This window comes from Symphalangus syndactylus, chromosome 22 (genome assembly GCF_028878055.3).
Source record: "Symphalangus syndactylus isolate Jambi chromosome 22, NHGRI_mSymSyn1-v2.1_pri, whole genome shotgun sequence".
In the NCBI taxonomy this organism is placed as follows: domain Eukaryota; kingdom Metazoa; phylum Chordata; class Mammalia; order Primates; family Hylobatidae; genus Symphalangus; species Symphalangus syndactylus.
This window is the reverse complement of record NC_072444.2, coordinates 9,321,190-9,348,105: the sequence shown is the minus strand read 5'-3', so window position 1 is coordinate 9,348,105 and position 26,916 is coordinate 9,321,190. Positions and strand designations below refer to the sequence as shown.

Below are 26,916 nucleotides of genomic sequence, written 5' to 3'. Positions count from 1 at the left end.
AGAAAAGGTATATTCAATCCTAAAATATTGTTTCTAATGTTATTAATTCCCAGTACATAGATCTCACCTTGCTTTAGGCATGCCCACCTACAGGTAGGAAATAAAATTTTAGAATAAGCAGCATGTCTTAGTCTGTTCAGGTCATTATAACAGAATACTATATACTGGGGGGCTTAAACCACAAACATTTCTTTCTTTCTTTTATTTTTATTTATTCATTTTTGAGACAGGGTCTTGCATTGTTGTCTAGGCTGGAGTGCAGTGGTATAATCACAGCTCACAACTCACCTCCTGGGCTCAAGCAATCCTCCCACCTCACCTCCCCTCCCTCGAGTAGCTGGGACTACTGGCACATGCCACCATGCCTGGCTAATTTTTAAATTTTTTATAGAGACAGAGTCTGATTACGTTACCCACGCTGATCTCCAGCTCTTGGGCTTAAGTAATCCTTTAGCCTTGGCCTCCCAAAGTGCTAGGATCACAGGCATGAGTCACCAGGCCCAGCCACAGACATTTATTTCTAACAGTTCTGGATACTGGGAAGTCCAAGGTCAAGGTGCCAGGAGATTGGGTATCTGTGAGGGCCTTCTTCCTGGTTTCCAGACAGTTGTCTTCTTGCGTAGCCTCACATGATGGAAAGAGAGAGCTCTCTGCGTCCTTTTGATAAGGTACTAATCCTATTAGTGAGGGCTTTAAAACCCTCAATGACCTAATTATCTCCCAAAGAACCCATTTCCTATCACCATCACACTGGTTGTTAGAATTTCCATATAGAAATTGTAAGGGGACACAAACATTCAGTCCATAACACAGTGAAATCTGATACTTTTGAGGTAAACCTGTGTCTAAAACACACCTTTGAATGGACTACTGCTCCTATTAGCCTTTTACTCATAACCATCCTGGTGTTTTTGTGTGATTAAATTTGTAAATTCTTTGGTGTACTCTTGAGCAGGCTCCCTTTCTTCTGTGACTCAGAGCCTGGAGCGTTGCAGCCAAGCTCAAAAGTCAGGAACAGGGGGTGTGGACTTTTGGGCTATGCCAGCCAGCAGCTAGAATGTGGTTGGCAGTCTCCTCCCCTTCCTGCACTTCAGCTCTACACAGTGTGCATTCTGGAATGACAGGCATTCCTGGGTGAAGAGTGCCAGTGTGAAGACAGTTTTGTAAGAACTGCAAGTGCTCAGGCTGTATGGGAAACAGAAACTTCAGCAGATGAACTGACCTTATGCCATTTCCTGATGTTTGGCAGTGACACTGAAAGAGGATCGCATGTCCCCTTTTTATGTGGATTTGTCTTTTATGAAAAGTTTGCTTTTGTCCGGGACAGTTTGTTGTCGTGAGATACATCAGACAATATAATCATGGGGCAAGCTGATGTCTCCAGACCGGTAAATCCAGATGCAGTTGGTGAGTAATAGAAGGCAGAGAAACAGAAAATCTTGACAGAAGCAAGGCAGATTTACAGATGAACTTGAGTATTTATGTGAAGTTAAACACGAGAATGTTGATGATCCCAACTTTGAAATGTTTATGTTTGTGAAGAATGAATGAAGTCATGCAGACCATGGCAAGAAACTTTAAAAAATTGTTTTTTAAAACTTAAAAAAATTCAGTTTATTAATTTATCACTCACAGTTTTGTTTTACTTGATCTCTTTGAAGTTTTTTATATTATATTGCTAAGGAATTATCTGTTAATTTCTTGCCATTACTAAAGATAAATGCTACAGAAACTTATTTAGAATTCAGAGATATTTTGTTAGTATTTTGCAAAACTTGGAAAATAGAACTGTTGACTTCTATAGACAGAACCACTTTTAAGAATTAAGTTTTTAGACTTGGTTATACATTTTCCTAATAAGTCTCAGGCATTTTCCATTGTGCTAGTGTTTCCGTTTCTCTTAAGTCAACACTTTGATATAAACTTTTCTGAAGTTGGTACTTTACATTTGAAATGTTACTGTCTAAGGGATAGCTAGAGACCAAGCTGATTGTGAGTATATCTCAGAGTTTCAAATCTACGTGAAATGGTAGTCACTTGTCACTGCAAGCTCATTTTCCTAATCTTGTAGGGTTTTATATAAGATGACAATCATAAATTGGGAAAACCAGTTTTAAGCTGATGTTCATTAAATGGTTGCTTAAATATAAGCAAAACTAGGGAAAGCCTGTGAATCATTTCTGGACATTATAATATTTAAGAAAGATTTATACCTTCACTTTGATTTATGGAGCAGCAGAAAACATGTTCAGTCCTATGCTGCGTTTTTTGTTTTTTGTTTTTCAGAAACAAAAAATGTTGGTGACTTTAAAAAAAAGCATAAAGTGTGGAAACACAGGTAACACTCCCAAATGTTTCATAATATAATGAAATTTTGTTTCTAAAGGTAATATTTTCACCTGAGAACTTCCTAGATGAAATATCTTCAGCAGTATTTTTCATGTATTACTGAAACTGAGGCACATGGATCACAAAGTGAGTCATTCAGCAACAGATTTTCAGAACTGAAGTCAGGACTTGACTCACTTTACCTTGATCACTAGGGCTGTGTCTTTATCAATTCATTAACTCACTTAAAAAAATGAAATGTTTCATAAATAGAAAAAGGTATAAAGAAAAATATAAAGAATCATCTGGGGCCACTACCCAGCCTAACAGATGAAATTTAGAACATAAAGATAAACCTCACCCTATCCTTCTCTTCTGCATTCCCTTCTGATGACATTTTGCTTCTTTGTTTCCAGAATTAAGCACTCTCCTATATTTGATAAGTAACTCACTTTTGGGCTGTAAATTCTTCTGTGGTTTCTACGCCAAACATTAGTTGTTTGTTAGCAAGTGTAGTAAGGACTCAATGCTAGGCATTTATCTATGAGATGGAAATGAAAGGGCTTTGACAAATAGTAAATTGTAAAGCAAGTAAAATTTAGTGGTGAGTGGTGGTATTTAAGAAGAATGTCCATCTAACATCTATATATGTATTAAAAAGTTCATCTGAGGCCAGGCGCAGTGGCTCATGCCTGTAATCCCAGCACTTCGGGAGGCCGAGGTGGGCAGATCATGAGGTCAGGAGATCGAGGCCATCCTGGCTAACACGGTGAAACCCCGTCTCTACTAAAAATACAAAAAATTAGCCGGACTTGGTGGCGGGCGCCTGTAGTCCCAGGTACTCGGGAGGCTGAGGCAGGAGAATGGCGTGAACCCGGGAGGCGGAGCTTGCAGTGAGCTGAGATCGCACCACTGCACTCCAGTCTGGGCAACAAAGCAAGACTCCATCTCAGAAAAAAAAAAGTTCATCTGAGTAAAGTTTGGTATTTGTATGCTTCTGAAAAAAAGTAAGAATCAAATTCATCAATTCTTTTTTTTTTTTTTTGAGATGGAGTCTCACTCTGTCGCCCAGGCTGGAGTGCAGTGGCGCGATCTTGGCTCACTGCAAGCTCCGCCTCACGGGTTCACGCCATTCTCCTGCCTCAGCCTCCCGAGTAGCTGAAATTCATCAATTCTGTTCCTACCAGTAGCCCTAATAAAAGACATTTGAGAGGCTGGGCGCAGGGGCTCACGCCTGTAATCCCAGCACTTTGGGAGGCCGAGGCGGGTAGATCACGAGGTCAGGAGATCGAGACCACGGTGAAACCCCGTCTCTACTAAAAATACAAAAAAATTAGCCGGGCGTGGTGGCGGGCGCCTGTAGTCCCAGCTACTCGGAGGCTGAGGCAGGAGAATGGCGTGAACCCGGGAGGCGGAGCTTGCAGTGAGCCGAGATTGCACCACTGCACTCCAGCCTGGGCCTGGGCGACAGAGCGAGACTCCGTCTCAAAAATACATAAAAAATATAAGACATTTGAGGAAGAAATAGAAATCAGGAGCCTAACTAAGGTTTTTATGTTTCCTCTGGATTTAATTTTGGGGTTTTATTTCCTATTACCTAGATAGTAAAGTAGTTGACTATCAGCAATTTTCATGGACTGACTCCATTATTATGCTATTTATAATTCAGGATGTAGTCTATTTGAGCAGATCAGGACCAGGTTATGAAGGCTTAACTGAAAACCTTGAGGACTATACCAATTCCAATAAAGGTTTTCACCAAACAACAGTTTCTTAATTTAATGTCAAAAGCCTTTATGTGGGTAGCTGTTTGGAAAATCTTACCATATTATTTGGAATGATAAATATACAAAGTAAATTAAAACCTAAATTATTTGTTTACTATTCTAGGCCTATAATACAGCACTTAGTTTTGAGCTATGAAATTAATAGTACTAGGTTTGGCAAGTCAACTGATGCAAAACACGTGAATGAATATATTGAATTGATTTATTATTACTTTCAGGCACTGTGAGTAACATAGATGCCCCTATGTAGATATTATTCATGTCTATGCCCTCAAGAAGTTTGTCTTCTAGTTGAGAATTTAAAATATGCAAAAAGGTATCCAAAATATTTGTAAAATTTTTTTAAAGATTAAGGCATACTTCTTTTTTTTTTAATTTAATTTTTTTTTTTTTAATTTAAAAAAAATTTTTTGGCCGGGCGCGGTGGCTCACGCCTGTAATCCCAGCACTTTGGGAGGCTGAGGCAGGCAGATCACGAGGTCAGGAGATCGAGACCATCCTGGCTAACACAGTGAAACCCCGTCTCTACTAAAAATACAAAAAAATTAGCCGTTCGAGGTGGCAGGCGCCTGTAGTCCCAGCTACTCGGGAGGCTGAGGCAGGAGAATGGCGTGAACCCCGGGGGGGGCGGAGCCTGCAGTGAGCCGAGATCGTGCCATTGCACTCCAGCCTGGGCGACAGCGAGACTCTGTCTCAAAAAAAAAAAAAAAAAATTTGTGTGTGAAAACGGGGTCTCACTGTGTTGACCAGGCTGGTCTCGAACTCTAGCCTCAATTGATCCTCCCACCTTGGGCTCCCAAAGTGCTAGGATTACAGGTGTGAGCCACCAGTCCTGCAGTTAAAAAAAGGACCTACTCCTTTTTTTAAGTTAATTGATTCCCTTGACTTATAATGGAAGGCCAGAGCTATTAACCAAAGAGTCTGCTTTCAAATCAATAACCTTTGCATGAGTACTTATATGCAAATTTATGAGATGTTATAACTATATCCAACCAGAGTTTCTACCGTCGGATCTTTCTAACAACTGGTGAACTGAGTATTTGAATGTACATTAGAAATCTATGCTGTGGTATCCATTCAAGGAAATAAGTTCTCATCAGTTCACTGAAAAAAATTATCCTTAAATAAAATACGTTCATAGGAGAAGCATGTAGATTTATCTAGATAAAACATTGCAATCAGGGCAGAGTGCATTGATTCGTGCCTAGAATCCCAGCAGTTTGGGAGGCTGATGCAGGAGGATCACTTGAGTCCAGGAGTTTGGGACCAGCCTGGGCAACATAGGGTGACACCATTTCTACAAAAATAAAAATTTAGCCACTGTGATGGTACTCATCTGTAGTCCCAGCTACTTGGAAAGCTTAGATGGGAGGATCGCTTGATCCTGGTAGGTTGAGGCTGCAGTGACTCATGATTGTACCTCTGCACTCCAGCCTGGGTTTCAGAGGGAGACGCTATCTCCAGAAAAAGAAACACAAACTTTCAAATCTTACTTTGTAGTTCTTAATGAACATAAAAACTGTTTTTTTGCTCACCAAAATTCTTTACTATGTGTCATATTAAAACAACTAGCTAATTATCACATATCCTTAAATTAGGCACAAGACCAAAGAATTTTTTCAATTTACTTTTTATTTTTAAAACGTATTTTTTTGGCTGGGCGCGGTGTCTCATGCCTGTAATCCCAGCACTTTGGGAGGCCGAGGCGGGTGAATCACGAGCTCAGGAGACTGAGACCATCCTGGCCAACATGGTGAAACCCTGTCTCTACTAAAAATACAAAAATTAGCTGGGCATGGTGGCGTGTGCCTGTAGTCCCAGCTACTCAGGAGGCTGAGACAGGAGAATCGCTTGAAACAGGGAGGTGGAGGATGCGGTGAGCCGAGATCGCGCCACTGCACTCCAGCCTGGCGACAGAGCGAGACTCTGTCTCAAAAAAAAAAAAAAAAAAAGTTTTTATTTGTTTGTTTGTGTATTTATTTACTTATTTTTGAGATGCAGTCTCACTGTCACCGAGGTTGGAGTGCAGTGGTGTGATCTCGACTCACTGCAACTTCTGCCTCCCAGGTTCAAGTGATTCTCCTGTCTCATCCTCCCGAATAGCTGGGACTACAGGTGCCCACCACTAAGCCTGGCTAATTTTTGTATTTTTGTAGAGATGGGTTTTCGCCATGTTGGCCAGATTGCTCTCAAACTCCTGACCTCAAGTGATCCGCCTGCCTTGGCTTCCCAAAGTGCTGGGATTACAAGTGTGAGCCACTGCGCCTGGCAAATTTTTTTTTTTAATTGAAAATAATTGTACTTGTTCATGGGCTACATAGTGGATATTTCAATATGTATGATGTGATTAGATTAGGGTAATTAGCATATTCATCATCTCCAACGTGTATTATTTATTTGTATTGGGAAGGTTGAAATCCTCCTCAGCTATTTGAAACTACATATTATTGTTAACTGTAGTCATTCTGCAGTGGCATAGAACACTAGAACTTTTTCCTCTTATCTAGCTGTAATTTTGTATTCTTTTAACAAATCTTTCCCTATCCCTCCCTTCCCATTAACTCTCCCAGCCTCTAGTAGCCTCTGTTGTACTTTTTACTCCTATGAGATCAACTTTTTTTTAGCTTCTGTATATGAGTGAGAACATGTGGTGTTTAACTTCTTGTTCCTAGCTTATTGCACTTAAAATAATGTCCTTGGTTTCATCCATGTTGCTGAGAATGACAGGATTTCATTCTTTTTCTTTCTTTCTTTCTTTTTTTGAGACAGAGTCTCACTCTGTCGCCCAGGCTGGAGTGCAGTGGCGCAATCTTGGCTCACTGTAACCTCCACCTCCCAAGTTCAAGCAATTCTCCTGCCTCAGCCTCCTGAGTAGCTGGGACTACGGGTGCACGCCGCCACACCCAGCTAATTCTTTTTTTTTTCTTGAGACAGAATCCCACTCTGTCACCCAGCCTGGAGTACAGTGACACAATCACAGCTCACTGCAGCTTCAGCCTCCTAGGTTCAAGCGATCCTCTTGCCTCAGCCTCCTAAGTAGCTGGGACTACAGGCACATGCCACCACACCTGGCTAGTTTTTTTATTTTTTGAGGAAACCAGGTCTCACTCTGTTTCCCTGACTGGTCTCAAACTCCTGGACCTGGACTCAAGTGATCCTCCTGCCTCAGCCTCCCAAAGTACTGGGATTACAGTTGTGAGCTAGTATACCTGGCTCATTCTTTTTTATGGCTAAATAGTATTCCATTTTGTATATATACCACATTTTCTTTATCCATTCATCTGTTGTTGAACACCTAGGTTGATTCCATATCTTGGCTGTTGTTGAGTAGTACTACAGTAAACATGGAAGTGCAGATATCTCTTCAGTATAATGATTTCCTTTCCTTTGGATATATTCCCAGTAATGGTATTGCTGGACCCTCCATACTGTTCCCCATAGTGGCTATACTAGTTTACATTCCCACCGACAGTGTATAGTGTTCCCTTTACTCTGTACGCTCACCAGCACTGGCTACTTTTTGTCTTTTTGATAATAGCCTCCTAACTGGGGTGAGGTGATACCTCATTGTGGTTTTGATTTGCATTCACCTGATGATATGTTGAGCACTTAAAAAAATATATTTGGCGTTGTTTTTTTTTTTTTTTTTTTTTTGAGACAGAGTCTTGCTCTGTCGCCAGGCTGGAGTGCAGTGGCGCGAGCAGTCTCGGCTCACTGCAACCTCCGACTCCCTGGTTCAGGCTATTCTCCTGCCCCAGCCTCCTGAGTAGCTGGGATTACAAGCATGTGCCACCATGCCCAACTAATTTTTGTATTTTTAATAGAGACGGGGTTTCACCATGTTGGCCAGGATGGTCTCGATCTCCTGACCTTGTGATCCACCCACTTCAGCCTCCCAAAGTACTGGGACTACAGGCATAAGCCATGGCCCTTGGCCTATTTGGGCATTTTTATTTCTTCTTTTGAGAAATGTCTCTTCAGATCATTTGGTCTTTCCCATTTTTATATATATTTTTTATTTTTATTATTATTATTTTTTGAGACAGAGTCTCACTGTGTCACCCAGGCTGGAGTGCAGTGGCGCGATCTCGGCTCACTGCAAGCTCCGCCTCCCAGGTTCACGCCATTCTCCTGCCTCAGCCTCCCGAGTAGCTGGGACTACAGGCGCCTGCCACTGCGCCTGGCTAATTTTTTTTTTTTTTTTTTTTTGTATTTTTAGTAGAGACGGGATTTCACCATGTTAACCAGGATGGTCTCGATCTCCTGACCTCATGATCCACTTGCCTCAGCATCCCAAAGTGCTGAGATTACAGGCGTGAGCCACTGCGCCCAGCCTCCCATTTTTATATTAATTAATTAATTATTTATTGATTTAATTTATTTGAGGCAGAGTCTCGATCTGTTGCCCAGGCAGAGTGCAGTGGCATGATTTCAGCTCACTGCAACCTCCACCTCCCGGGTTCAAGCAATTCTCTGCCTCAGCCTCCTGAGTAGCTGGGATTACAGGCGCCTGCCAGCACACCCAGCTAATTTTTGTATTTTAGGTAGAGACGGGGTTTCACCATCTTGGCCAGGCTGGTCCTGAACTCCTGACCTCATGATCCACCTGCCTCGGCCCCCCAAAGTGCTGGGATTACAGGCGTGAGCCACCTACCTGGCCATATTTAATTACTCTTTTTTAAGACAGTCTCGCTATGTTGCTCAGGCTAGTCTTGAACTCCTGGGCTCATGCGATCCTCCCACTTCGGCCTCCCAAAGTGCTACAATTACAAGCATGAGTCACTGCACCCAGCCCTTCCTAATTCTAATTAGAAGGACCAAAGATTTTTAATAAATTCTTTCCAACCATTTGGTTTGGAGCTTTCCTTCTCTGTCTTTCCATTTCACCTCTTTTTTTTTTCCTTTTTGCCCCTTCATTTACCCTAACTCACTAATTAACTTTTTCCCCGACTTTTCTTTTGCATAATAATATATTGCTATAAAAGATACTGTATGTTCTCTTTCCTACATTCCTTTTCCATAACCATTTGATTTATTTTCTCTGAAACTTGGAGTTATGGGGTTCTCACCCTTATGATACTGGAAGTAGTTTTGGGGAATGTGATTTGGAAGTATATCATCCCCCATCTCTACAAAAAAAATGTAAAAATTAGCCAGGCGTGGTGGTGCACACCTGTAGTCCCAGCTATTCAGGAGGCTGAGATGGGAGGATCACTTGAGCCCAGGAGGTTGAGGCTGCAGTGAGCCATGATCATGTCACTGCACTGCAGCCTGGCCAACAGAGTGAGACTGTGTTTGAAAAACAAAAAAGAAAGGAAAAGAAATATAGTATCACTTAGAGGCAAAATCCTAAGGAGATTGTGGAATGAATAAAATTTAACATAGCTACATAACAACAATAAAACAGGAGTAAATAATAGATAGGTTAATTTAAAATAAAGTACTTCAGCCGGGCGTGGTGGCTCACGCCTGTAATCCTAGCACTTTGGGAGGCCGAGGCGGGCGGATCATGAGGTCAGGAGATCGAGACCATCCTGGCTAACACAGTGAAACCCCGTTTCTACTAAAAGTACAAAAAATGAGCCGGGCGTGGTGGCGGGCACCTGTAGTCCCGGCTACTCGGGAGGCTGAGGCAGAAGAATGGCCTGAACCCGGGAGGCAGAGCTTGCAGTGAGCCGAGATCACACCACTGTACTCCAGCCTGGGCTATAGAGCAAGACTCCATCTCAAAAAAATAAAATAAAATAAAATAAAATAAAATAAAGTACTTCATGAGATTTTGGAGAAAAGGCTTAGTAGTATTTGGTTATCAGAATTATAAAGACATTTCTCATACCTGTCTGCTGTTTATCTAACAGTAAATGCTTTTTTTTTAAGAAAGAAGAAGCAGGCATACTTTTCTCATGTAATCCAGTGTTCAGGAGGAGGTGGCAATATAGGGGTCTGTCATAAACTCCTTAAAGGGTGTTCTGTTATTATCAAATTTGGACTCTACCAACCAAAACTTACTGATCCCTCTCTCTGCTCCAGTGGATTTTCTAAATAGGCTATTGATAAGGTTTAGATCTAGGTCCCCAACCAGATCTCATGTTGAATTGTAATCTCCAATGTTGGAAGTGGGACCTGGTGGGAGGTGATTGGGGTGGATTTCTCACGAATGGTTTAACACCATCCACTTAGTACTGTCCTCACGACAGTAAGTTTTCATGAGATCTGGTCATTTAAAAGTGCGTGGAGGCTGGGCGCAGTGGCTCATGCCTGTAATCCCAGCACTTTGGGAGGCTGAGGCAGGTGGATCATGACGTCGAGAGTTCAAGACCAGCCTGGCCAACATGGTGAAACCCGGTCTCTACTAAAAATACAAAAATTAGCCGGGCATGGTGGCGTGTGCCTGTAGTCCCAGCTACTCGGGAGGCTGAGGCAGGAGAATCCCTCAAACCCTGGAGGCAGAGGTTGTCGTGAGCCAAGATTGCGCCACTGTACTCCAGCCTGGACAACAGAGTGAGGCTCCATCTCAAAAAAAAAAAGTGTGTGGCACCTGCCTCCTTGCCCTCTTGCTCCTGTTCTGGGGCATGTGACTTATCTACTCCCGCTTCATCTTCCACCATGATTGTAAGTTCCTGCAGCTTCCCCTGAAGCCAGGCAGATACTAGCATCATTCTTCCTGTACAGACTGCAGAAACATGAGCCAATTAAACCTCTTTTCTTTATAAATTACCCAGTCTCAGGTGTTTCTATTTATTTATTTATTTATTTATTTATTTAGATAGAGTCTCACTTTGTTGCCCAGGCTGGAGTCCTGTGGTACAATCTCAGCTCACTGCAACCTCTGCCTCCTGGGTTCAAGTAATTCTCCTGCCTCAGCCTCCTGAGTAGCTGGGACTACAGGCACGCACCACCAAGCCTGGCTACTTTTTGTGTTTTTAGTAGAGATAGGGTTTCGCCATATTGGCCAGGCTGGTCTCAAACTCCTGACCTCAGATGATCCTCCTGCCTTGGCCCCCCAAAGTGCTGGGATTACAGGTGTAAGCCACCGTACCTGGCCTCAGGTAATTCTTTATAGCGATGCAAGAATGGACTAATAGACCTGTCATCACAACCTACACAGGTATTTCCTTTTTCTTTTTTCTTTCTTTTTTTGAGACAGTCTCACTCTGTCGCCCAGGCTGGAGTGCAGTGGCACGATCTCAGCTTACTACAACCTCTGCCTCCTGGGTTCAGGCGATTCTCCTGCCTCAGCCTCCCAAGTAGCTGGCATTACAGGTGCCCACCACCATGCCTGGCTATGTATTTCCTCTTTCTACTTGCAAGTAAACTTTGGAAAGTTTGAAGTTTTTTTTTCCATGAGCGAATAGCTTATATTCTGGCCCTTCACTATAAAAACATATCCTTAACCTGGAGTTTTTTATCAGAAGATTGTGCACATTAAGTTGCCAGTGGTAAAGCAGCTTCACTTCTTGATACAATCATGGGCAGAAAACTATATTTTTCCAGAGGTAGAATCTCAGACAGAACTGTACCTGCAAGTTCAGAGAGAGACCTTCCACCTGACTATCTTCTCCTGACTGCTTTACCGAGTTCTTCCTAATTCCCAAGGGTCAGATCTATGCAATAATTCCACAGGAAGTTGTGGGCCTTCTCTAGACAAAGCCTGCTTTGTTCATTAGTGGCAGGTTTACTTTCTGTAATTTTGCCGAAGTTTTCTGAAACAGTTCTTTAAAGCCAATAATAATCCTCTTTTAGAAGGCAAAAATGAGTAAGTACAGTAGTGTAAATACCATAAATGAATGTTCTACATTTACAATGTTCTGATACTGTGAAAAGGTTGTTTATAGCAAATCTGTTTCCAGCTAGGTGGGCTTAAAAACAGACTAAACCGTTATATTATGAAGATATTTGGTACTTCTTCACAGTGAAGTATATATACCTTGTTGAATAAAATCATACATTAAAATTTTGGACAAATAGGCTGGGCACGGTGGCTCATTTCTGTAATCCTAGCACTTTGGGAGGTCAAAGCGGACGGATCACTGTTGGCCAGGCTGGCTGCAACTCCTGACCTCAGGTGATCACACCATTGCACTCCAGCCTGGGTGACAGAGCAAGACTTTGTTTCCAAAAAAAAGAAAAGAAAAGAAAACCTGATAAGGTGACCGCGCACCGTGGCTCACTCCTATAATCCCAGCACTTTGGGAGGCCGAGGCGGGCAGATCATGAGGTCAGGAGATCGAGACCATCCTGGCTAACACAGTGAAACCCCGTCTCTACTTAAAAAAAATTAGCTGGGCATGGTGGTGGGTGCCTGTAGTCCCAGCTACTTGGGAGGCTGAGGCAGGAGAATGGCGTGAACCCGGGAGGTGGAGCTTGCAGTGAGCCGAGATCACACCACTGCACTCCAAGCCTGGGCGACGGAGCGAGACTCCGTCTCAAAAACAAAACAAAACAAAACAAAAACCTGATAAGGTGTAAAACGTAGAGTTCATACAGATCCAATAACTTTGTTACTTATTACCAAGTCAAGTAAAGCAGGGCGGTGGGGGGCAGTTGGGGGACAAGGCATGGTAGCTCACACACTTTGGGAGGCTGAGGCAGGAGGATTGCTTTAGGCCAGGAGTTCGAGACCAGCCTGGGCAACATAGCGAAACCTGATCTCTACTCAAAAAATTAGCCAGATAAGGTGGTCTGCACCTGTAGTTCTAGCTTCTCAGAGGCTGAGGCAGGAAGATTGCTTGAGCCCAGGAGTCCAAGGTTGCAGTGAGTTATGATCATGCCATTGTATTCCAAGCTGGGTGAAAGAGTGAGACACTGTCTCAAAACAAAACAACAACAACAAAAACTGGCTGTGCCGGGTGCAGTGGTGCACCCCTAGAACCCCAGTGACTTGAGAGGCTGAAGCAGCAGGATTGCTTGAGACCTGGAGTTTGAGGCTGCAGTGTACCATGATCGCACCCGTTAATAGCCACTGCACTCTAGCCTGGGTAACATACCCCATATCCAAAAAATAAAAATACATATGTATAATAAAATAAATAATTGGTTGTAAATCTAATTCTAAAATTAACATTATCTTTGACCTAGGGCATATTGTTTAATCCTATTTTATCTCGTATCTCCATCAAGTTATGCAGGTATAATTTGTATCTATAGCAAATAGTTAATGAATACTTTATCCGAAGATGAAAGGTGCTGAGTGGTTTTTATAAATATCATACATTTATTTAAAAATCACAGCCAGTGGCCGGGTGCTGTGGCTCACGCCTATAATCCCAGCACTTTGGGAGGCCGAGATGGGTGGATCACCTGAGGTCAGGAGTTTGAGACCAGCCTGGCCAACATGGTGAAACCCCATTTCTACTAAAAATACAAAAGTTAGCCAGGCGTGGTGGTGGGCACCTGTAATCCCAGCTACTTGGGAGGCTGAGACAGGAGAATCCCTTGAACCCAGGAGGCAGAGGTTGCAGTGAGCTGAGATCGCGCCATTGCCCTCCAGCCAGGGCAACAGAGCGACACTCTGTCTCAAAAAAAAAAAAAAAAAAAAAACCTGAAATTCATATGAAACAACTACACTTGCACTTAAAAACTTCAGTTAAATATTTACTAGGAAAAATATGGTAGTTGAAGAAACTACTAGAACTCTGCATAATTCGTGATGTAAGAAACAAGCCTATGATATGTGAGGTGCTGCAACTTGAATGAGGGAGTAAGTAGTTTAAATACCAGGCCTGGTTTCAGGGTACTACTCAAACAGGAAACTCCAAACTGTAATTTGGTTAGTTATCTTCCACTCCCAGCCTCCGCCCCCTCCAAAAAACACCAAGACTGTCAACTCTGTGACGTGCTTTCCTAATGGCCTGTAGCCATATGACTCAAAGAAAAAGGTGTTTTCTTTGGAACACACAATTATAAAACTATACCAGCATCCTACACCCTGATTTCTGGCAAACAAAGGAAAACTACTTTTTTTTTTTTTTTTTTTTTTTTTTTTTTTTTTGCACTCATAGAAAACAGAATGGGGCCATAGGCCATTTAAAATGCCATAACTAGTTTAAACAGAAACAACGGTATATCCAAATGTGACTGCATGCCTATATGTTCTCTGTCAAATTGGAAATTAGAGGGAGCATTTTATAAAATCAGAGATGCTGAGAACAAAGATTTATGTGCAGAATTGGCATATGAACAGTTTCAGGTTCATCTTTCTTAGTCCTTTATTAGTATAAAACAAATTTGGGTGTACTTACATAATTTTTTAAAAAACAGTCATGATTTCTGGATGCCCGAGTATACTTTTTGTTTTTGTTTTTTTTTTGTTTGTTTGTTTGTTGAGGCAGGGTCTGCCTCTGTCACCCAGGTTGTAGTACAGTGGTATGATCACAGCTCACTGCAGCCTCAACCACCTGAGCCTGAGCTTAAGCAGTTCCCTCACCTTAGCCTACCGAGTAGCTGGGACTGCAGGTGCATGCCACCACGCCCAGCCAATTGTTGTGTGTGTGTGGTTTTTGTTTTGTTTTGTTTTGTTTTGTTTTGTTTTTGAGAGGGAGTCTTGCTCTGTGGCCCATGCTGGAGTTCAGTGGAGTGGTCTCAGCTCACTGCAGCCTCTGCCTCCCGGGTTCAAGAGATTCTTGTGCCTCAGCCTCCCCAGTAGCTGCAACTACAGGCATGTACCACCACGCCCAGCTAATTTTTTTTGTGTGTGTGTATTTTTAGTAGAAACAGGGTTTCATGTTGGCCATTCTAATCTCCAACTCCTGACCTCAAGTGACCTCCCGCCTCGGCCTCCCAAAGTGCTGGGATTATAGGCACGAGCCACCGCACCCAGCCTAATTTTTGTATTTTTGTAGAGATGACATCTCAGTATGTTGCCCAGGCTGGTCTTGAACTCCTGGGTTTAAGCAATCCACCCACCTGGCCTTCCAGTGTGCTGGGATTACATGCGTGAGCCACTGCGTCCAGCCTACTCTTTGTTCTGTAACGTATTCATCTGTCAGTTTCTCTTTGTTTCTATTACAGTTTCTAAGCATTGCAATTGAATCTTCCTGTCAAACAGAAATTCATACTAAGAAGCTTGAAGTTTGAAATATTGTAGCAGGATTCTTTTTTTTATTTTATTTATTTATTTTAGATACATGGTATTGCCACGTTGCCCAGGCTGGAGTGCAGTGGCTATTCACAGGTGCAATGATACATATCACAATACAGCCTCAACTCCTAGACTCAAGCAATCCTCCTGCCTCAGTCTCCTGAGTAACTGGGACAACAGGTGTGCATTACTGTGCCCTGCCCAGTGTTATTGTAGCAGTTTTAGAGATAAGTGGCTTAATTAGATCTAATCAGCCACTGCTATGAAGGACTTATGCATTAATTTTTCTTTTTGAGACAGGGTCTCACTTGTTGCCCAGGCTGGAGTGCAGTGGCACGATCACAGCTCACTACAGCCTCAACCTCCTCAGATCAAAGGATCCTCCTGCCCCACCCTCCCAAGTAGCTAAGACTATAGGCAAGCACCACACTTGGCTAATTTTTTTTTTTTTTGTAGAGACAGGGTCTCCCTATGTTGCTCAGGCTGATCTCAAACTCCTGGGCTCAAGTGATCCCCACCACCTCGACCTCCTTGAGTGCTAGGATTAAAAGCATGAGCCACCATGCCTGGCAAATTTATGCATTCCTCAAAACTCTTTATTATACAGCTAAAACACTTTTACCTGGCATATTTAGATCTTCATTAAATTTGGTTTCTAGCTCCTTTAGCACAATATTTTACTTGTGGCAAACTAGGAGAATATACTTAAAAGAACTCTTAGAATCCAAATTACAGTTGACCTTTAAACAACACAGGTTTAAACTGTGTGGGTTCTTATGTGTGGATGTTTTTCTTTTTTCTTTTTTCTTTTTTTTTTTTTGAGACAGAGTCTCGCTCTGTTGCCCAGGCTGGAGTGCAGTGGCGCAATCTCAGCTCACTGCAAGCTCCGCCCCCCAGGTTCACGCCGTTCTCCTGCCTCAGCCTCTCCGAGTAGCTGGGACTACAGGCGCCCGCCACCACGCCCAGCTAATTTTTTGTATTTTTAGTAGAGACGGGGTTTCACCGTGGTCTCGATCTCCTGACCTCGTGATCCACCTGCCTCGGCCTCCCAAAGTGCTGGGATTACAAGCGTGAGCCACCGCGCCCGGCCGTGTGGATGTTTTTCAATAAATGTATTGACAAATTGGAGACTTACAACAATTTGAAAAAAAAACTCACAGACAGGCCAGATGTGGTGGCTTTTGCCTGTAATCCCAGCACTTTGGGAATCTGAGGCAAGAGGATTACTTGAGGCCAGGAGTTCAAGGTCGACCTGGGCAACATAGTGAGACCCCATCTCTACAAAAAATTAAAAAATTAGCCAGGTGTGGTGGCACATGCCTGTTGTCCCAGCTACTCAGGCCGCTGAGGTGGGAGGATCGCTTGATGCCCCCAGGAGCTGGAGGCTGCAGTGAGCTCTCATCTCGCCACTGCACTCTAGCCTGGGCAAGAGTGAGATGCTGTCTCAAAAATTTTTAAGAAGAGGCTGGGCACAGTGGCTCATGCCTGTAATCCCAGCACTCTGGGAGGCCAAGGTGGGTGGATCACTTGAGATCAGGGGTTCAAGACCAGCCTGGCCAACATGTCAAAACTTCATCTCTACTAAAATTAGCTGGGCATGGTGGTGCATGCCTGTAGTCCCAGCTACTCAGGAGGCTGAGGCAGAAGAATCACTTGAACCTGGGAGGCGGAGGTTGCAGTGAGCCGAGATCACACCACTGTACTCCAGCCTGGGAGACAGAGTGAGACTCCATCTCAAAAAATAAAAAATAAAAATAAAAGTAAGTCCGGGCACAGTGGCTCCCGCCTGTAATCCCAGCATTTTGGGAGGCCAAGGCAGGCAGATCACCTGAGGTCAGGAGCTCGAGACCAGCCTAGCCAACATGGCGAAACCCTGTCTCTACTAAAAATACAAAAGTTAGCCGGGTGTTGTTGTGCATACCTGTAATCCCGGCTACTTGGGAGGCTGAGGCAGGAGAATCGCTTGAACCCAGGAGGCGGAGGTTGCGGTGAGCCGAGGTCGCACCATTGCACTCCAGCCTGGGCAACAAGAATGAAACTTTGTCTCAAAAAAATAAATAAATAAAAATAAAAATGAATTGAATTAACTGTAGCATATACTGTACTGCTGCAATTTCATAGCCACCTCCTATTACTATTGAAGTGAGCTCAAGTATTGCCAGTATCCACTTAAAATGCTGTATGATGCTAATCTTCTAGTGAGCAGTTCTTCATAGCTTAGTGCAGTATCATAAATCTTGAATAACACCATGGGACCTACAGCACATGCCACTAATGATACTGGAATTGCTCTTAAGAAGCAGAGAAGAGTCATGACATTATGAGAAAAAGTTGAAAACAAAAAAAAAGAAAAAAAACACAAGGAAAAGTTGAATTGCTTGATGTGATGTGTACCATAGATTGAGGTCTGTAGCTGCAGTTGCCTGCCATTTTTATAAGTATGTAGTACATAGGTGGTGGCTGGGCCGGGGAAATGGCGGCTTCAGGAGAGAGTGGGTCTCGGGCAGCAGAGACAGCACAGAGGATGCATTTCTGACCTTCCACAGTGAGGTGAAACAAATAGAGAAGAGAGACTCGGTTCTAACATCCAAAAATCAGATTGAAATACGGACCCGTCCTCGTTCCTCTTACCTCAATTTGAACCCATTTGAGGTTCTTCAGTTAGATCCTGAAGTTACAGATGAAGAAATTAAAAAAAGAAGTTTCAGCAGTTATCCACATTGGTGTGTCCTGACAAAAATCATGATGCTGACAGAGCACAAAAGGCTTTTGAAGCTGTGGACAAAGCATAAAAGTTGCTACTAGATCAGGACCAAAAGAAGAGGGCCCTGGATGTAATTCAGGCAGGAAAAGAATACATGGAACATGGCCGGGCACGGTGGCACACGCCTGTAATCCCAGCACTTTGGGAGGCCAAGGCGGGCAGATCACCTGAGGTCAGGAGTTCGAGACCAGCCTGGCCAACATGGTGAAACCCCGTCTCTACTAAAAATACAAAAAAATTAGCTGGGTGTGGTGGCAGGCACCTGTAATCCCAGCTACTTGGGAGGCTGAGGCAGGAAAATCACTTGAACTCGGGAGGCAGAGGTTTCAGTGAGCTGAGATCACGCCATTGCACTCCAGCCTGGGCAACAAGAGCAAAACTCTGTCTCCAAAAAAATAAAAATAAAAATAAAAAAGAATACGTGGAACACACTGTGAAAGAGTAAAAAAAAACAAAGAAGGAAGGAAAACCTACATTTGTAGAGGACGATGATCCTGAGTAGTTCAAACAAGCTGTGTATAAACAGACAATGAAACTCTCTACTGAGCTAGAAATTAAAAGGAAAGAGAGAGAAGCCAAAGAGATGCATGAAAGAAAATGACAAAAGGAAGAAAAGATTGAAGCTCAAGAAAAAGCCAAACGAGAAAGAGAGTGGCAGAAAAACTGAGGAAAGTCGAGATGGTCGTGTGGACAGCTGGCGAAACTTCCAAGCCAATACAAAGAGGAAGAAAGAGAAGAAAAATCAGACCTTCCTGAGACCACCGAAAGTAAAAATGAAGCAGCCTGAGTGACCACCAGGGGTCACAGGCACAGAACCTTCCCCCTGCTATCTCCCTTCCTGCTTCGAAGGACTCATTCTTTCCTCCTACTTCCACCCCAACGTAGAGTAGTATTTGCTTTTTGGTCCATTTTGTTGTGTATGTGTGTGTGTGTGTTTGTTTTTTTTGTTTTGTTTTGTTTTTTTTGAGATGGAGTCTCTCTCTGTCACCCAGGCTGGAGTGCAGTGGCACAATCTCTGCTCACTGCAAGCTACGCCTCCCGGGTTCACGCTGTTCTCCTGCCTCAGCCTCCCGAGTAGCTGGAACTACAGGCGCCCGCCACCATGCCCAGCTAATTTTTTGTATTTTTAGTAGAGACGGAGTTTCACCATGTTAGCCAGGATGGTCTCAATCTCCTGACCTCGTGATCCACCTGCCTCGGCCTCCCAACGTGCTGGGATTACAGGTGTGAGCCACCGTGCCCGGCCCCATTTTGTTTTCCATACAATTCAATATCAATCAGAGTAATTCTTTTGTACACTGAAACGAGGGGCTTGGTTTGAAAAAAGACCTTCCCCTCTCCCTGCCCCTAGAACAACCAGGATTGGAAGGTGCCACCATTGGTGCTGCCTTCTCTTCCCACAGCCTGTAACTCGATGTTTTGTACTTCACTGAATTGCGATGGTTAGAAACGTCATCGATAGTTTGTGGAAATCATCTGATTAAACACATTGCTTAAAATGGTGTTGCTGTGACTTCAGAGACCAGCCTGGGGAACCTTAGGAAACCCTTGTCTTCAGTTGCTTGCTTCTGGATGTGCTCCCTTTGAAGGCCCAGATGAGACAGGGAACACTTGTGGGCACACAGAGCAGGCATCTGATGTCCTGATGCCCTGTGGTGTTTGGCATGTGTTTGGCACGTGTTTGGCACGGGGGCGTCTACAGACCAATCAGCATGGCGTGAGGCCCATGCCACCCAGACCTTTCATTTTCCAAAGAACTAGCTGTCCTCCACCCAGTACCATGGTGTCCTAGCCTGTCTGCATTTGTTAGTGGTAATATTCTTTATAATAAATTTTTATAACCACCCCAAAAAAATATAGTATATTATACCTATAATATACAAAATATGTGTTAAACAACCATTTATGTTATCAATAAGGCTTCTAAAGTAGGTTATTAGTGGTTAAGTTCTGGGGCAGTAAAAGTTATATGTGGGTTTTCAACTCCAAAGAGATTGGTGCCCCTAACCCCTGTGTTGTTCAAGGGTTAATTTTATTTTAAACGTAAAATCAGAAAATGTTTGGGGCCGGGCATGGTGGCTCACGCCTGTAATTCCAATACATTGGGCAGAAGGATCACATGAGTCCGGGAGTTTGACACCAGTCTGGGCAACAAAGTGAGACTCCATCTCTGCAAAAAATAAAAATTAGCCACACGTCGTGGTGCATGGCATTAGTCCCAGCTACTTGGGAAGCTGAGGCAGGAGAATGGCTTGAGCCTAGGACGTCAAGGCTACAGTGAGCAGTAATTGTGCCACTGTCCTCTAGGCTGGATGGCCAAGCGAGCCTGTCTGAAAAAAAAAAAAAAAGAGGTTGGGCGCAGTGGCTCACGCCTGTAATCCCAGCACTTTGGGAGGCCGAGGCAGGAGGATCACTTGAGTCTAGGAGTTTGAGAGACCATCATGAGCAAAATACTGATAACCCATCTCCACAAAAAATTTAAAAATTAGCTGCATGTGGTAGCATGCACCTGTGGTCCCAGCTACTCGGGAGGATGAGGTGGGGGAATGGCTTGAGCCCAGGAGGTCGAAGCTATAGTGAGCCATGATCGCACTACTGCACTCCAGCCTGGGTGACAGAGCCAGACCCTGTCTCAAAAAAAATTTAAAAAGAAACCTAATTTTAGAATTTCTACCATTTTAAAATTTTAACATTGAACAATGTTTGAGATGAATATCAAATTGTTAAAATAAACTATACAGAGATGAATACCGACCATCTAGATGGCGAGAATTAAATCACATCATGCCAGCTTTGTAAATTATATTCTGAGAACCGTTGTGAGTGAAGGAGACCAGATGTTGGAAAGACTTGTAAAATTTCAACTGAACCTTTATTCTGAAGGCATTATGGTAGAAAGGATCACAGACTTTGAAGTCAGAGAGATGTAGATTTAAATCCCAGTCTGGCCAGGTGCAGTGCTCACACCTGTAATTCCAACACTTTGAGAGGCTGAGGTGGGCAGGAGTTTGAGACCAGCCTGGCCAACATGGTGAAACCCCATCTCCACTAAAAATAAAAAAAATTAGCCAGGCATGGTGTTGCATGCCTGTAATCCCAGCTACTCAGGAGGCTGAGGCAGGAGAATCACTTGAACCCAGGAGGCGGAGGTTGCAGTGAGCTGAGATCACACCACTGCACTTCAGCCTGGATGACAGAGTGAGACTTTGTCTCAATAAATAAATAAATAAAACAGAGCGAGACTCTGTCTCAATAAATAAATAAATAGGTCGGGGATGGTGGCTCACGCCTGTAATCCCAGCACTTTGGGAAGCTGAAGCAGGCGGGCCACTTGAGGCCAGGAGTTCAAGACCAGCGTGGCCAACATAGTGAAACCCCATCTCTACTGAAAATACAAAAATTTGCTAGGCATGGTGGCCTGCGCCTGTAATCCCAGCTACTCGAGAGGCTAAGGCAGGAGAATCACTTGAACCTGGGAGGCAGAGGTTACAGTAAGCCAAGATCATGCCACTGAGAGCAAGACTCCATCTCAAAAAAAAAAAAAAAAAAAAAAAGATTCTTGCATTGTTGAAGAAGCATTAAAAGTACTAAATTAACAAATTTGTAATAAGTCAAGGATGCACAGAATAAGTGAATAAATGAGCCAAATAGAAAATGAATAGCAAAATAGTAGACTTAAATTCAACTATGCCAGTAAAAGCATTAAATATAAATGGCCTAAACACTCCAATTATCCTATCACGTTGGGAGACTGAGGCGGAAGGACCACTTGAATGAACCCAGCAGTTTGAGACCAGCCTGAGCAACATAGTGAGACCCCGTCTGTACAAAAAATTAAAAATCAGCAGGGCATGGTGATGCATGCCTATAGTCCTAGCTACTGAATAGGCTGAGGTGAGACGATTGCTTGAACCTGGGAAGTTGAGACTGCAGGAGCTGAGATCACACCACTGCATTCCAGCCTTAGTGACACAGCAAGATCTTATTTCAAAGAAAAGCAACTCCAATTAGATAATTGTCAAGCTGGGTGCAGCTGCTCACATCTGTAATCCCAGCACTTTGGAAGGCCAAAGGTGGGAGGATCCCTTGAGCTCAGGGGTTTGAGATCAGCCTGGACAAGATAGCAAGACCTTGTCTCTACTAAAAATTATTATTTTTTTAATTAGCCAGGTGTAGTGGCACATGCTTTTAATCTTAGCTGCTCTGGAGACTGATGCCAGAGGATTGATTGAACCCACAAAGATAAAAGAGTCCATTCAAAAGGAAGATATAATAACTCTAAATTTGTATATACCTCATAACAGCTTCAAAGTATATAAAGCAAAAATTAATAGAACTAAGAGAGAAATCACTTTCTCTTTTTTTTTTTTTTTTTTTTTTTTTGAGAGGGAGTCTTGCTCTGTCGCCCAGGCTGGAGTACAGTGGCGTGATCTCGGCTCACTGCAAGCTCCGCCTCCCGGGTTCACGCCATTCTCCTGCCTCAGCCTCCCGAGTAGCTGGGACTACAGGCACCCGCCACCACGCCCAGCTAATTTTGTGTATTTTTAGTAGAGATGGGGTTTCACTGTGGTCTCGATCTCCTGACTTCGTGATCCGCCCGCCTCGGCCTCCCAAAGTGCTGGGATTACAAGCGTGAGCCACCGCACCCGGCCATCACTTTCATAATTAGAGATGTTAACATGCCTCTCTCAGTTACTGATAGAGCAAGCAGACAACAAATCAGAAGGGATCTTAATGATTTGTATATGATTAACCACCTTGACCTAATTGGCATATTTAGAACACCATGCCCAACAATTGCACAATACACTTTCCAATTACACATAATTGGAGATAATGTATTATAAATTTGGAAAGAAATAACTGTAAGCTTCTGTTGTTTATTTGTAACTTGGACCATATTTGAGATACATAGGAAAAGCATTAAATATAAATGGCCTAAACACTCCAATTATCCTACCACACTGGGAGACTGAGGCGGAAGGACCACTTGAACCCAGCAGTTTGAGACCAGCTCGGCTCACTGTAACCTCCACCTCCCGGGTTCAAGCGATTCTCCTGCCTCAGCCTCCCAAGTAGCTGGGATTATAGGTGCCTGCCACCATACTCAGCTAATTTTTTTATTTTTATTTTTTATTTTTAATAGAGACAGGGTTTCCTCCTGTTGGCCAGGCTGGTCTCGACCTCCTGCCCTCAAATGATCCACCTGTCTCGGCCTCCCAAAGTGTTGGGATTACAGGCATGAGCCACCGCATCTGGCCTCATTTTCCTTTTTCTTTTTTTTGAGATGGACTTTTGCTTTCACCCAGGCTGGAGTGAATGGAGTGCAGTGGTGTGATCTTGGCTCACTGCAACCTCCGCCTCCCAAGTTCAAGATTCTCCTGCCTCAGCCTCCCGAGTAGCTGGGATTATAGGCGTGTACCACCACACCCAGCTAATTTTTGTATTTTTAGTAGAGACGAGGTTTCACCATGTTGGCTAGGCTGGTCTCAAACTCCTGATCTCAGGTGGTCTGCCTGCCTCAGCCTCCCAAAGTGCTGGGATTACAGGCATGAGTCACCATGCCTGGCCCCTAGTTCATTTTTCTTCAACAAAAAAGCAGCCCATAGCCAGAGAATGTCTGCCTCTGTCTCTTTCAACCTCCATGAGGTTTCCAGACAATAATCTGGTATTGGGTTTAACACACCTGGCTGACCTTAGGACCCTAGGCTGACCTGGAGAGATTTTTTAAAACAGATTCTCAAGTCCTACCTTCTGGAGATTCTGTATTTTGAAAAGGCAATTGGGCTGATTCCAAGTATTTGGACAGATTTCGGAGTCTTGGAAATAGTGTACTGCTTGTCCTGGAGAGTAGGAAAAAGAGGGGAAGGAAGGAGGGAGAATATGAGGATATGAATATGTGTGTGTGTGAATTTGAGATAACTGAGTCAGGACCAGGTGTGGCTCAACCCCAACACAGGAGGTAAGAGGAAAGAAGGACATCTGCCTCTAAAAGTTTTGTAAACATGAAAATCAAGCACATTTGCATAAGAAGCAAAGAAAATGTTGCTCTCTTTGTTTTGTATTCAGTGGCTTTTTTTTATACGTATTTTGCATGTGTATCAACTATTTTTTTTTGAGACAAGGTGCCTGTATTAAGCCATTCTTGCATTGCTATAGAGAGATCTCTGAGACTGGATAATTTATAAAGAAAAGAGCTTTATTTGGCTCGTGGTTCTGTAGGCTGTACAGAAAACATAATGCTTGCAACTGCCCTGCTTCTGGGGAGGTGTCAGGAAACTTACAATCATGACAGAAGACCAACCAGGAATAAGCATGTCACGTGACCAGAGCAGGAACAAGAGAGCAAAGAGGGAGACGCCACATACTTTTAAACGACCAGCTCTCACGAGAACTCACTCACTGTCGTTAAGGCAGCACCAAATGGATGGTGCTAAACCATTCATGAGAAATCCACCCCCGTGATCCAGTCACCTCCAACCAGGCCCCACTTCCAGTACTGAAGATTACAATTCAACCTGAGATTTGAGCGGGACACATATCTAAACCATATCAGTATGGCTCTGTCGCCCAGGCTGGAGTGCAGTGGCACGATCACAGCTCATTGCAGCCTGGACCTGCTGAGCTCAAGTGACCTTCCCACCTCAGCCTCACAAGTAGCTGGGACTAGGCACATGGCACCATGCCCAACTAATTTTTTTTTTTTTTTTAAGAGACAGGGTTTCTTCATGTTCCCCAGACTGGTGTTTCTTTACCTAAAAGAGAAGCCAGATGTCGTTGCCAGTGTCTGTAATCTGAGACATTCTCATAATTTCAACTATTTGCCTGTAATCTCAGCTACTCAGGAGGCTGAGGCAGAGGATTGCTTGAGTCCTGGAGTTGAAGGCTCAGTGAGCTGTGATGGTGCCACTGCACTCCGTGCTGGGCAACAGAACGAAACCCTGTCTCTAAAATAACTAGATAGAGAGAGAGAGAGAAATAATCAGATTCTAGTGTATTTCATGTAAAGTGTTAAAGTAATTGAGACCTAGAATGTCTTTGAATAAGTCATGCAACTAGGAAGAGTCACTGTCCTCTTGTCATTTCCATCTTTTGCACTTTAGTAATGGGGACGCTATTTTGCCTAAGTCTCCTGAGCATAGCAAACTAATGCATCAGTAGTCATCATTGCATTTACTGTGGTAATTATGATTGTATAAATCTAACCTTTATTGAAAAACTTCCCTAAACCTCCATCAATCAAATGAGAAAAAGATTGAATTTGGCAGTTGTTTCTTGTAAAAATTTAATGCTGTTGGTTGTATATTTTCTCTTTTGAAAATACCTAGTTTTAAAAGAGAGAGAGGCCAAGTGTGGTGGTACACACCTTTAATCCCAGTGCTTTTGGGAGGCCAAGCAGGGAGGATCTCTTGAGACCAGGCATTTGAGACCACCCTGAGCAATTTGGTGAGACCCTGTCTCTACAAAAAAAATTTTTTTTGTAATTAGCCAGGCGTGATGGTACATGCGTATAGTCCTGGCTACTCAGGAGGCTGAGGCAGGAGGATCATTTGAGATCAGGAATTTGAGGCTGCAGTGAGCTATGATTACACTACTGCACTTCATCCTGGACAACAGAGTGAGACCCTGTTTCTAAAATAATAATAATAATAATAATAAATTTTTAAAAAAAGATTTTTTAGTGACTATTATGACCTTTTTACCCTCCTCCAAAAGTATTACTTGCTTCAGATGTGAAATTGTTTACACTCAACATGTTAGCTTATCATATGCTGTTCCTTGATGTATTTCTACAAAGTAGAGGTTCCACTTTAATTTCAGGATGGTTTTTCCACATGACTTTTTTTTTCTTCCTCTCTAGACTTCTCCAGAGAACCTTGGAACAGTAGGTGGAGTGCAAAGCTGCATTGTGTACCTTCCTGCTTTTTTTTTGTTGCCTTCCTGCTGGTTTTATTTTTTTTTTTCCTTTCTTTAAATTCTTGGCCCCGCCTTGGCTCTCCTGTCTCTGCCATTAAAACTAACTAACTAAACCCTGCATGCGTGGTCATTATGAGGGGTTCATGGCCTTTTATTTCAATTCTGCACATGTATCATGTCAGTTATGTTTTGTGTCAAATCCTTAATGTTATGATTTTGTGTGTGTGTGTGTGTGTTTTTTGAGACAGGCTCTCACTCTGTTGCCCAGGCTAGAGTGCAGTGTCTTAATCACAGGCCACTGCAGCACTGACCTCCCGGGCTCAGGCCATCTTCCCACCTCAGCCTCCTGAGTAGTTGGGACTACAGGTGCACACCACCATGCCCAGCTAATTTTTGGTTTTGTATTCTTTGTAGAGACAGGGTTTCACCTTACTGCCCTGGTTGGTCTCAAGCTCCTGAGCTTAAGCGATCTGCCTGCCTCAGCCTCCCACAGTGCTGGGATTACAGAAATGAGCCACTGTGCCCAGCCTATGATTGTCTCTAAAGCACTACTATGGTAGACAAATTGGAATCTCACCTCTACTTTCTGAAAACATTTCCCTCCAATTTAATGTACCCGCTTTCTAATGCTTCTGCCCCCCAACCCTGAGCACCTTCCAATACCTAGGGCCCTTTTTGTGAAGGGAGAAAATAATTTGATGAGCAGATGTAAGTAAGGTATTAACAATGTATTACCTCTCCCTGAACTACTTATATCCTGAAAAGGGCAGGGAAAGGCAATATTTAATAGAGACAATGATTCACTCACTAATGAGTCAGGAATTCCCTGCCTCAGTAAGGCAAGATCTCATGCATTTGGTAAGACATCCACATTTTGTATACATGCGCCTTTAAAAGATGTTGAGCTGGCTCTGATCATTTCACGAGGCTTTGTCCTAAAATGATGTCAGCTTGCTTTGGTTCCTTTTTCTCCTGAGTAATTTATCTGTTAATGGATTTTGATGTTTGGTGTCCCTGTGATGTCTAGGAGTCTCCCTGTC

General features: G+C 43.3%; 1 protein-coding gene and 1 pseudogene across 6 annotated transcripts in view; both read left to right on the top strand.

The window, feature by feature from the left end:
* PHACTR4 (phosphatase and actin regulator 4) overlaps nt 1-26,916 on the top strand; it is a 137,512-nt gene that overhangs the window by 66,046 nt on the left and 44,550 nt on the right. The window contains exons 1-3 of one of the 6 annotated variants that reach the window (XM_055261294.2): nt 1,257-1,407; nt 2,287-2,338; nt 25,821-25,844. The exons of 1 other annotated variant lie outside the window; for it this stretch is intronic. In XM_055261294.2, coding sequence (XP_055117269.1) covers nt 1,399-1,407; nt 2,287-2,338; nt 25,821-25,844 — 85 coding nt within the window. In that variant the 5' untranslated portion in view covers nt 1,257-1,398. Of the gene's footprint in view, nt 1-1,249; nt 1,408-2,286; nt 2,339-25,820; nt 25,849-26,916 lie in introns of those variants that run through there. 4 more of the 6 variants (XM_063631432.1, XM_055261298.2, XM_063631433.1 and 1 more) reach the window with 4 other exon arrangements.
* On the top strand, nt 16,167-18,885 carry LOC129472033 (dnaJ homolog subfamily C member 8-like; annotated as a pseudogene).